General features: G+C 49.2%; 1 protein-coding gene across 1 annotated transcript; it reads left to right on the top strand.

Moving 5' to 3' along the window:
- On the top strand, positions 1–1191 carry FTJAE_4298 (molybdenum cofactor sulfurase; the record flags this gene model as incomplete). The annotated part of the gene is made up of 2 exons (XM_037350687.1): positions 1–15; positions 88–1191. 2 exons carry the CDS (start codon positions 1–3, stop codon positions 1189–1191), a joined length of 1119 nt encoding a protein of 372 aa, XP_037208545.1.
- Positions 1192–12128: the final 10937 nt, after the last annotated feature.

The raw sequence follows: 12128 nt of genomic DNA, 5'->3' as shown, positions 1-12128 counted from the left end.
ATGAAGATCACTCAGGTAAGTCCGATCAAGCTTCCTCACGCCAATCTCTGTGGGAGGCCCTGAACTTTAGCTGACAACCCATGGTAGCTTTGGTACTATCCTATCAAAGGACTTCGAGGTATTCAAGTCGAGTCGGCCAAATTAGGCCCACAAGGGCTTCAATATGACCGTCGTTTTATGCTTTATAAGATCGAGAAGTCGGGCGACTTCAGCAAGATTCAATTGTCTGGTCACCCAGAATGCAGCCTTTTCGCACAAGAAGTCGTTGGCGACAAGATCCGGGTCAAGTATCTGATTCCAGAAGAACCACTTGTGCCGTGGAAACCAGAGCAGGACACTGTCCTTGAAGTCCCAATTGAACCGGATATCAATGAATTGACCAAGGCCGACGTCAGCCTACATCAAAGTCGTGTTATTGCATACCGCATGGGACCCAAATATGATGCATGGTTCACCGCTTGCTTTGGTTTCGACACAGCTCTCGTCTTCATTGGCGATGGTCGACGCCCTGTGCTGGGAACATTCTCTCCCAAGTCTCAGGCTACTCCTCCGTCATGGCCAATGCTGCTTCTCAACCACCTTCTAGGAAAGAAAGCCACCGAGGACGATTGGATCACATTTACTGATTGTGCGCCCTACCTGTTCACCACAGAAGAATCTCTTAACAACGTCAAAGCCCGGCTATCGACATGCGACGTTGAAATGAAGGCTATGCGACCTAACATTGTTCTGGATGGCGAGACCGCATGGGATGAGGACTTTTGGGCTCAGCTGACCGTTAATGGAGCCCACCAAGTAGCTCTTACCAAGATGTGCGGACGATGCACTTCGCTCAACGTCGACTACTCCACTGGCCGTGCTGCCAAAGGGGAGCGTGGCACGGTACTCAAGAAGCTCATGTCTGACCGAAGAGTCGATACTGGATCAAAGTATTCTCCAGTCTTCGGCAGATACGGCTTTCTAACCAGTAACTCTGGTGGCGATACGACCATATCCATTGGTGACAGTGTGGAAGTGACCAAGAGAAGCAATGAGCGTACTGTATGGGATTGGGCACTGGGAGATCCCAACATCGCAAAATACTACCAGTCTTCCTCAGACACCAAGTCGAGCATACCCATAGTTCTCTCATTCTGGCTGACGGCTGCGGCTCTGCTGGGTCTGCTACCTTGTTGGCTTTTACTTGCCTGAATAAACATACCCATCTCTTTGATCAAGTTGCCTGAAAGAGTGACAGGTGCAGCAACGTTGCCTCAGCGGACCGCCCTCAAACTGACGGCCGATATCTTTGAATATGCACAATACTGCAAAGAAGGCAGCTCGTAAAAGCAGATGTGACCCAAACTAGCTTTGTGTCCGGCCGCAAACGCCCAGTGTCCGTCCGCCATATCTCGGTGCGGGAGGCCGGAGGGGTGGGGACTGGGGTCAGCCCCTTACCTCCGACGCGGAGACGGAGCGGTCTCTCTTCGGCATGGCAGTGTCCGTAAAGGGCCGGAGGCGAGCAGTCACACGCAACTGACAACTTCTTGTCCGAGCATCTGGAAACGTTCCATCAAACCCGTGCATTGTAATGATTTGCCGAAGTATGACGAGGCCGTTACACGAACTGGTCACACAAAAGCCCTAGCACAATCTGAAGAGCATGGCATGCCCTGCCACCCCGATCGTTGAGTGACATGAATATGCATGGTCGAATAGCTCGTCAACTGATGCTTGTGGGTTTTGAAACAAAGCGAGACAGGGCAAAAGAGTTCAGCCAGTCTGTAAGCGAACAGCCAACGGACCAATGAGTGAGGCGAAAGCCTGAATCAACAATGATACTATCATGTATGCTCGGACAGCTCGCAAAGCACCTCAAAAGCTCCGGGTACGTTCCCCGATGGGACCGTGTCGGCCGGGCGGGCGGGATGTCGGATCCGTTGACCATGGGGGTGCCTCGTGATAGTTCTTAAGGTTGTCGGCATGACTCAAGATAGTTCCGTAGAAACGAGCAATGATTGAATACCGAAGTTTATGTGGTGGTTGTGTATCATACACACTATCGAAACATTTGCGAGGCTGCAAGTGTCTACGTCAGGCATTGGCGTGTTTCGGTAATTTGGAAACCCCTGGTTCGTGTGTCGATGTTGCTCTCCACCGTTGGAAGCTCAAGCTGGGGACCTGAGCTCGCAAGTGCACCGTGTGCAGAGTGGAAACAATACGAGGCAGCTTCTAAGTTGTTCTGGAAGGCTTCTGGTGAAGATTGGTCTTTTTGGTGGGCCGCTAAGAGCGTCGATCAGACTGGGGGCGGCGTGAAGCCTAGAATAGCATCATCCACGTTAAAAAAGGTATCCATAGCTAGCTCTGTCAACGGTCATGCTGCTGATATTCCCTCAGAGTGAAGTAGGTGCTGTAGCTTCTTTTCCTTCACTGCGCCATGGCACAGACACAGACTGCGACGCTTCACAAGACTGCCACAGCCATCCGGATGTTTCCCATGGGAAGATGATGCACCTTATTCCACGTCAGCTTGTGTCTGGTAATGGAAGTTGGTTGTCCATGAGCAAGGCGATCGCATTGACCCGCGCAACCTAGTCCAATCCAGTCAAAATCGCTCAGGGAAGGGAAGGACAGGGAATCGAAGTAAGCATCCAAGCGAGGTGCTAAGAGAGGAGAGAAAAGTTTAAAGTGATGTAGCAATGAGAATATTGAAGAGGTAGGATCGTGATGAGATGAGACAAGAGATCTACACGATGGATGGTGCACGCACTGAAAGTTGGGAAGGCAGGGACTCAATACGAGAGAGACCCGAGGCGGACGATAGAAGAGGAAAGGGCAACCAATGCCGTAGGTAACTTTAGTAGGTTAAGGTACTAAAGGTAAGGAAGGTGGGAGGGGAGATTACAGGACTTTGGCCTCTTTCCTCGCTGTCCAATGTCCACCTCACCTCTCACCTCAAGTTGGGATGTGAAGGCAGGTACCGCTAGTCAGCAGCTACCGTGCCTAACGTCGAGAACTTACTCGTAAACTCCGGGCCAATCAAGGCTCATCAGATTGAATTGCTAGGCCTCTTGTATAAGATGGAGAGACTGGGGATAAGGTAACGATAGCTCCCGCTGAGGTAATGATACTACTAATCAAGGTCTTGTTCATGATCCAGTTTCACATCCACTTCATCGATGATGATGATGGCAATCACTTAGCTGGCAGCCTAACATTTAGCGGTATAGAAGGAGTCAAAGCTAGAAGCAGAGTGTTTTCATTTATGACGATAGCAATACACTTAGTTAACTAAAGTTGATGCGTGTGTTCCTCTCATCCTCTTGATATCCTCTGGTTCGCCCCGTATCTGTCTGGCTTGAGCCATAGTCTATTTCGAGCGCCGACCCTAAAACACCAGTCCCATCCATAGAAATCGTTGTTTTTCTGTCCTTGCGCCATGAGCCAAACCGAAAGTTTTGTTGGCTCCAATAAGATGAGGTCATAACGATGTTCCCCCATTGACCAGTCTCCCACCCAAAAGTACCGTCAGCAGCCAAAGTTGCTTCTGGCAGTGAAGGTAGGTACTGTAGGTAGGTTGAGGAGATAAGCCCAAAGCGTGGGGTAAACCCTCCGAAAGTAAGAAAAAGAGACAGAAAGAAAAAAAATACCAACAAACACCGGTTTGATGCAGGCGATGAACAACAAGCCAGGTATTACAAGGAAGAGAAGACGGAAAGGAAAAAGGGGAAAGGAGATGAAATGAAGAAAAGAGACAACATCAAAAGAGACCAGTCAGGATCACCTGTAACAGATCAGATCTCCCAAATGGGAAAGTTCGTAACTGGGACTGCAGATTGGAGGAGAGCTCCAGCAACATGACACGTCTAACAGTCCGGTCTTTCCCATCGTTGCGTTGCGTTGCGTTGCGTTGCGTTGCGTTGGGTCTGGCCAGGCCCTGTAAGCTTGGGTTGTAGACTTGGGTAGGGCCACAAGCGAACGAGACGGCGAGACAGAAGCGTTGGAGCTTGGTGAGCTAGTGAGTGAGAGCTCCTCTCTCTAAGTCGCAGGGGCCAAGGGGGAGGGGGTGACTAGTGCTGCACAATTCCGAAAACGGGCCATAGGTCCCTGTGAATGGAACCTCCCACGTGGAACGTGCAGGGCGCTATTCCGTCATGGAACTCAGAGGCAGAAGCGTAAAAAAGTCAAAGTCACCCAAAATACCACCGTTTGGCCGAATACCCAGGAGAGACACTGACACAGTCCGACTGAGTCACTGTATCAGCTCCCAATGTACTCCAAGTTGTTTGTTTGTTTGTTTGTTGGTTGATGTCTCGTCCAATGCATCTCCATGCGTGTGTGTTGTTCTTCGAGGCCCAGCTCAGCTCAGCTGAAACTGGACATGATGGGGAATTTCTCAAGCCAGTGAGTGTAAGTCGAAATGACGTTGTGTGTCAACTGAAAAGTGCAAAGAAATGCTGTGATGGGTGCACGCGAGGGGGTGTGGACGGTTCGGTAGCCGTGCATCCAGAGCCAGCTCCGGGCTGCCGTTCCGCAGTACGTAGCGTACTGTAGCAGCAAGTAACTTGTGCCAAGTGCAATCAAATCAAATGCCCATGCTGAGACCATCTTCTCTGATCGCAAATGTACATCTGCACCGAGACCAAGAAGGAGAAGCTTTCCACTTTCTGCTTGGGGTTAAGCCTCTCACAGTTTGTAAGTCAGGCCATCTCAGTTGGTGCCGAGTGAGTTTGCAGAAGCAGAAGCAAAAAAGAAAGAAAAAAAAAGTGAAAGCACAACGAAGCAGCTGCACACCCATTTTCGCATGTGGCTGCCAAAGACTGTCTCGGCACCAAGTGACTTGCGCATGCACACACAAGCCGTTAAGCAGACTGCGTGCAAGGTCGGCATAGATGAAGCTTGCAGTAGGTGCACTCCCAGATCATCCAGTGAGGACCGGACCGACAGTGCTGGCAGATCCACTGGACAAGAGTGTTGTCCGACTTGATCATTCGGAACTGGTGGGCGCAAGCGTTGGCCATTTTGTCGGGAATTGTGGCGGTGTTGTGGGTGGTACAGTCAAGGTGTAGATGCTGTCGAGAGTGTCTTGAACCCTCTCACAAGATTTGATGGCCTGATTGGATGCGGCTATGTTCCTGGGGGAATACAATATTAGCCTTGCATGCATGCAGACAGACAGACAACCCAACATGGGCTGCATGTAAGTTGTAAGCAGATATGTAAGATGCGGTATGTAGAACGCAACCTCATGTCCGCTCTTCCTTGGACTTACACGATAGCTGTTGTATGAAGCGCGAGGGCTTTCAAGGCGGAGTGCGGTGAGATGTTGATGATGCAGTGCAACAACAGGATGAGAGCTGTCCCTTTATGGGTGTAAAAGGTGAGAGTTGAAGTAGTAGAGTAGGCAATGTGTCAGAGTTGCTGTGGAAGACGTCGTGATTCATCAACAGCTGAGTGAGGGAGGAGGGCCACAGGTCTTTATACTTGAGAGCAGGAGCGAGGAGCAGGCGAGGTGACAGAGTTTCGTTGTTGGTGTCAGTTGCACGCTCAGTCGTTGCAGCAAGGCAATGCAATGCGGTTCGAATGTAAGGTACAGAGCAAAGATCAGAGTTCTGATATGATGTCGTTTGCAAGGAACACTGTCAAACGGAAGCCGGGATGAGGAGGGCCGGGATGAGGCTTGCAGCAACGGCCTGGGAGATAGACGACGGAAGAGGTACGAGCAACAAGGCGGAAATGCCGACAAGGTGGTGCCAACACCAAATTGAGTAGATTAAACGGACGATTGACGGGAGACAAAGCGAGCGAGCGAGCAGGCGAGGCAAAGACGAGAGGGAGCAAGGTTATGTGAAGTGAGGTAAGGTAGATGAACTATGGGTATGGTATGGATATGGATATGGGGGCTCGTTCCTCTGGTACAGTAGCTTCAATGTTACAACAACGAGGGACTCCCGGGGGACATTGGCGATAATGTACCCGCCAACGGGTCCCAAAATCATGGATGTGTGGAATCTGTGGATGGAGGGACGGACGGACGATGTTGAAGGCCGTGCCCTTGCTCGACCCTATCCTGTCCTGACTGTCCTTTTGGTCTTGAGCCGTCATGCCCATGCCAGGGCATTAAAGACAGTTAATGTGGAATCTTGCTTGGGTGTAAGTACTGTAGACAGAGTCGTACGTGGTACAGGCAGTGCAGTACCGTATTGTACTAACTCGGAAGTATAGGTAGTTCTCTCTCCTCGTGTCGGCCCAAATCCCAGATGTTGCCCCAATTCCCGTTAGAGGTACGGTACGGTACAGACGGACGGGGTTTTGTAAAGGACGGGATGCCCTGTCCTTGACGCTTCTGGAAGATTGAGAAGAATAAAGAGGGGGAGGGGGAGAGAAGAGAAGCCCAGTGAAGGGAAAACCTCCACTAACAGATGGAAGGGAAGGGGGGTGTATATCTTAGGCTGGAGGACGGGGCCCTCTAAAGAAAACAGCCTAGGGATCGGTTCCAGCAACTGAAATGGGGTTTGTAGGCAGCGGACGACCGAGAAGCACAAGCAAAAAAAAACTGAGTGAATGAATGAATGGGTGAGTGAGTTAGTGGTGAATGGTCAGTCAGGTACCGAGACCGAATGACAAGGTAAGGATACGATCCTAACCTAACCTCCACTATCACATTGAAATTCATTTAGACAGGATCGAATGGGGATAACATGGACCTCTGCAAGAGTTTAAGGTATCCACTGATGCAGGTACGTCGCCTTGTTTGATCGCGCTAGGTACAGCCAATCCAATTACTGAGTGTCGGTTATGGAGGACCGAACGAACAGACTCAAACAGGCAGAAAGAGAGGAATTAAATGGGAAGAACAAGAGACAACTCAATTTCAAAGGAGGGGAATGCCAGATTAATGAGGAGAATAACTCCTCAAGGTAAGATAACGCAGGTCAACTTGTTTAGCAACTAACGCACTCCGTATCTAAGGTAAGGTATGGATGGTGTGGTAAGGCTACAGTAGAATATTTGTACCTACCTATACGAGTAAGGTAAGGTAAAGTTAAAGGTTAAACGACACCTCAAACCTAAGAATAAGACAGAAGCAGAAAAGACTCAAAAAAGCCACAAGCAAAAAGCCAACTGATATGGAATGGCAGGGCTTCGCTGAGGCACACCTCACCCAAATCCAATCGACCTAGGTACCTAACCATAGGGCACCTGTGTCCTGGTTCTCGGGGCCAACCCAGCCCAGCAGCGCCAGGATCATATTTCACAGTGGGGACCTCCACTACCTTACCTTACGGGCCACTTCTAGGGGGGTGCAGCACTGTGAACTGTCTTGGATTGGATTGGGCGTAAGCCGCAAAAGGGGAGCCAAAAAAGCTCGTGAAGTGGTGCTAGGCAGCTTCTGAAGGCAGAGGCATGCATTCTAAAACTGCCCTTACGGAATCGATACCGAAAGTGCGGCAGATAAACCCAAAACCTTGGTCTAGACTCTAAGAGTTAGCACACCGGCCGTGCCGAGGCGAAATGTCCACTCTGAAATAGTGAGGACTGGCTGCCTGGTGAGGTCACAGAGAGGTAGCTTCTGACCATCACGATCTGGAGTGTGTTAAAGAAGAGGTGTGATCCGGTAAAAAGCAACAACATGGACTTCTTGTTTTCTTCACGTCTTGGGAGTTTGTATTCATCCATTCATCCCTGAGTGTGATGTAAGAAGAAGCGGACCCCACCCCGCGGCGCGGGTAAGAAATCATACTCATCCAATGTCAAGATAGGATATTTACCGAAGGGGTAATGATCCTAGTGCAAAATATTCGACGTGTCGTAATTGGAGGAGGCTTCTATACGTAGCACAGCAGGGTGTTTAGGAAAAGGTACCAGATGCAGTAGAGATGTTCATCAAGAGACAACTAACTACCTCCTAGACAGACAGAACTAATCAAAGCGAGCAATTGAAGAGTGTTGAATAAAGGTGCGGCTTCGGAGAATAAACCAAGCCACCACAAACAAATCTAGAAGCCACTTGGTTTCAAATAAGTTGAAGCGTCAATCACTGGGACCTCTTGTCGTCTCTTTTCTCCATGCCTACATACGACTTACACATAGTTATTACCAACCGCCCGGGCCTCTCTACCTTGTGAATGGAACCTCCTCCACTACAACAAAAGGACGCCTGGAAACTCAGCCCTAAACCTCAAACATTGTCACTAGGCGAACTTCACCATGTCAAAAGTCCATGATCCTGCAAACCCTAATGTTCCTTGCCCAAACGAAATCATGCCACTGGAAACTCGCCGGAGCCTCCGACCACAAGTCTGGTCCTGATCTGTGCTTTCTGAGTCTGAGGCTGGGGGGTCATCGTAATGAGCTCTCAACTTCAGACATACATATGACATTCGCCAACAGGGAACAATACGCAGGAAACAACAGCCGGATGCAGTAATGTTGAACTGACTGCTGTCCCTGTCATCAAACCTAGTACCCAGCCGATCATCTGTTAGCGGTACTCTGGAAATCTCCCGTTCAAACAGCCATTATCAAATTTCATGTCCTGATTCTGATTGTCCAAGCACAAGCCAATACAAACAGCCGCCTCATCACTTGCTATTTCATTGAACGTACCGTACCAAATCGGCTTCTTTCCGGGGCTCGTGGAATGATAACCCTGTCGCTACGCCTACCGTGCCCAGTGGCTTTTCTGCTGCGTCGTTTCTTACAGAGTGTTTTTCATTTTTTAATGTCTTTGCGTTCAGACCCTCAAACGCCACAATCAACTCCCGTCCGAAACATCTTGTTGGTGCATGTTGGTCTCTCTCTTTAGCTAAAGGGCCGTAAAACAACTCTAGAGTATAGCGGCCAATCATAGCTGAGGAATTAAGCTAGTTCTTTATGACCGCCGTTTTGCCAACTGACTGCCTCTGTGCCTTTTTCGAACAAGTTTGCCTGGGCATATGCAGTTCTATTCACACCGATTAATGTCGCGGCGGTAAGATAAGCAGTCGGAGTTGTTGCCGCTGTTTGGCGGTCACTTCTCCCAACGTCTTGTCTTGTCTATTATCATCTTCTTGCTGCATTGGTCAGCTTTACGCTATCCCATCTGCTGCACCTTTTCGGATATACAGGCGAGCATTCGCTATTCACCCACGTTTGGCGGGGAGGTGTGGCTGAATATCCTTGCAGCTCGTGGACCCCCATCCCAATGCTGGATTCATGACGATGTTGAGCCTCACTCACTGGCCGCCCGCCTTGGTCCACTCTAGCTTAGGCCGGTCGACCCGTCCCGTCTATTAGAGATATTAATGGCATTCATCCTTCCTACGGATACATATGGATCTAATTACGTTACGTTGTCCGGCATGTTTGTAGCGGCTTGTGGGGGGGTTTTTGGTCGGTGATGATATTACTCCCGAATATGTTTGTTTACTCAGACGAATGCTGACTTGGTACCTATGTAGGTATGGATGGCAGCAAAGTCACATTTCGTCATTATAACATAATCCGGGTATTAACAAATTCTTACTTTTGTGTGTGTGTATGGTCTGATTCTGATTATCCCCTTTCAGCGAGATGCACCGAGGCAAAGTGAAGTTGTTCTGGGCCTACTTCCTCTTTCGATCTGTGACTGATGGATGACCCCATACTCTCTCCTTCTCCATCCCCTCCTCCTCCACTTTCCACTTTCCGCTTACACGGATTGGAACATGAACCTAGGAAACCATCAACTCATCCATACCTGCCTTAGCTACCGACTGTTACCTTCCCTTCCCACTCTGAATACCAACCTCTAGTTCGCTTTCCCAAGACCCTGTAATCGAAATCTCGTCTGTCACCCCTTTTATTTTATTTTTCATCGTATCTCGGAATTCTCTCTCTCTTAGCTTCTCCATCTTCATCACAAACATCGACATATGTATCATCGTCAACCGTCGTCACCTCCCGGTTATCAAACCAAGCAAGGATTACAGGCAAATGCCTGCCTGTCTGCATGTGCTGTAGCTCCCTGCTTGCTTGATCGAAAAAAGACAACGTGGCAGGCCTTGTCGCTTGTCTCTTCGCCTCGCTACCAAATTTTCCAGATGCACGGCGACTCCATAGTCGATCGCAAGTCTCAGCCGCCCAGATATGGTAATTCGCCTGATTACCATCTCTAATTATCCGGTATTGGACTTTCTGAGATCCTCTTTGATAGCTACCCTACATAGAGCTCTCTTGGCGGATATCCTCATCCTGCACAACTGACTACGACTGCCTATGATCTTAGTGTACCTGCTACAATCGTTGAATCTGCTGACTTCAACACCATGCGACCCTCACACGGACCACCAGCTTACCCGGCACAGTTTCCTCTCCCCGGAAACGACACCAAATACGCTATCCATCCACAAGCAGCCTGTCGCCGGCTTAATCTGGCTGTCCCGGCATTTCAACCGCCCCCATTTCCACTAAGGCATGTCGACAAACCCCCCTGGTCACCATTAAACCGCTGCGAGCTGCAAGTGTCCTGCAGTCTGCCACACTTTTGGAAAGCCACCCGTCCGAGACCCTTGCTCCCACAAGCCAAGATCGGTGGCCGTTGAATTTCAAGAATGCCCTACATGGGCTTCAACGGGCGTTCAACCCTCATTTTAACGCATCGCTTCTTAAACTGAAACCAGGAGGACCGCATATACAAGATCATTGCATTTGCTGAGAGAGAGTTTGCTCCTTCAACCACCTCAACATTCGGCCAAATGGAATAGAGGACCGACTCGCCTGGGTTTCATCCCCTTGTCAGTGACCATAAGAGTAAGAAGAAGCAATTGATCAGTTGTTGCCCTTTCTGCTTTCGAACCCAACGGATACGCGTTCCCACACCCGTTCAGAGTGCAATTGGATATTCTTGCATGTCAAAATCTGACATACATGGTTTTTCATCTCGACTTGAGCGTATCGAACGGCCCAGTCCACATCTGCCGGGGTACCGGCATCACATTTCCCCCATCTGCAAGTGCCTCAATTGTCTCTGATCTTCAAGCGGAGTCTCTGCCGTATACGGTCACCATCCCGCTGTCTTGAACCCTCTCGATCTTGAGTGACGTCGCTAACTCCATAGTGGTAGTATCCCTGAGCTTCAGTTTGCATGTGTTGAAGCTTGGACCCAAGATTCTATGTGCCTCACTCAACTTAGCTTTGAGAGGCTGTCTCACAGTGCTCATGCGTTGAGCTGGATGTTTCATCTCTTGATTCCGGAACTCTAATTGAATTGTAAGGCTGTTGTTTCCTATTTTTGAACATTGTTCCTCAGCTCTGCATGGCTCAATGGGTTCGTGCTTGGCAATAGTCAAGTCTGGACTTCGTATCAGGTGATGGCATTTTTCAACAGACCACCAAGAGAGCCTACCACCATAATCCACAATTTCCAGAACGCAAGTCGAACCTATGTCCTGGGTAATCAAACAACCGTGGTCCCTGTCGGTCTGGTGTAAACACCTCCACCATCTGGTCATTGGCACATCGGTGTAGAGGTTCCCCGTGCAAAGCTCGGAGTTGATAACACCACATCTACACTGCTTCGCACGTTACTTTGTCCTAGAACTTCATCCCTGAAATCAGTTGATACTGATTCTATGACTTCGGAGCGAGTTTCAGGACAAGGAAAGTTTGCCGGCGATCGCTTTCTAATACTCTGACCCAGATGCCCGGTTTCTGGGGCTCCGAAGCAAGAGCCTTTTTAATCTATGCTCAAGACTACCGATCCCACGCTGTTGGTTTTTTTCACAATTAGGGGGATCTTAACCATGCTGTGCCGAGCCTCGGAGAAAAACCCCAACAAAACCTTGCACGATCAAAAGGAATCATGCCAAGAAATCTCAGAATGACACCACAATTCTGATCCCGCTGCTATGTCCCTCATATTAAGAACTTATTAACCCGATAAGGCCAGCTGCAATGCGACTACTTCGCAACTAGTTACGTGAAAGCGTGCAGATTGAGGTTACAAGAAGATACTTTCACATGCCAACTTGTGTCTTCATTTAAGAGCAACAACAGTCCTTGACTAGCCTGCCTCTATTTTAATGTGGGTATTCTATTTCGATAATGCAAGATAACTCGAGATGTCACACCAAGTCGTGACAATACTCATCATACTCTCTCAACAGCTCACCATCATGAAACGTACA

This window comes from Fusarium tjaetaba, assembly GCF_013396195.1.
Source record: "Fusarium tjaetaba strain NRRL 66243 chromosome Unknown NRRL66243_c0000084, whole genome shotgun sequence".
NCBI lineage: Eukaryota > Fungi > Ascomycota > Sordariomycetes > Hypocreales > Nectriaceae > Fusarium > Fusarium tjaetaba.
The sequence above is the reverse complement of the archived record's forward strand: the minus strand, read 5'-3'. Positions and strand labels throughout refer to the sequence as shown.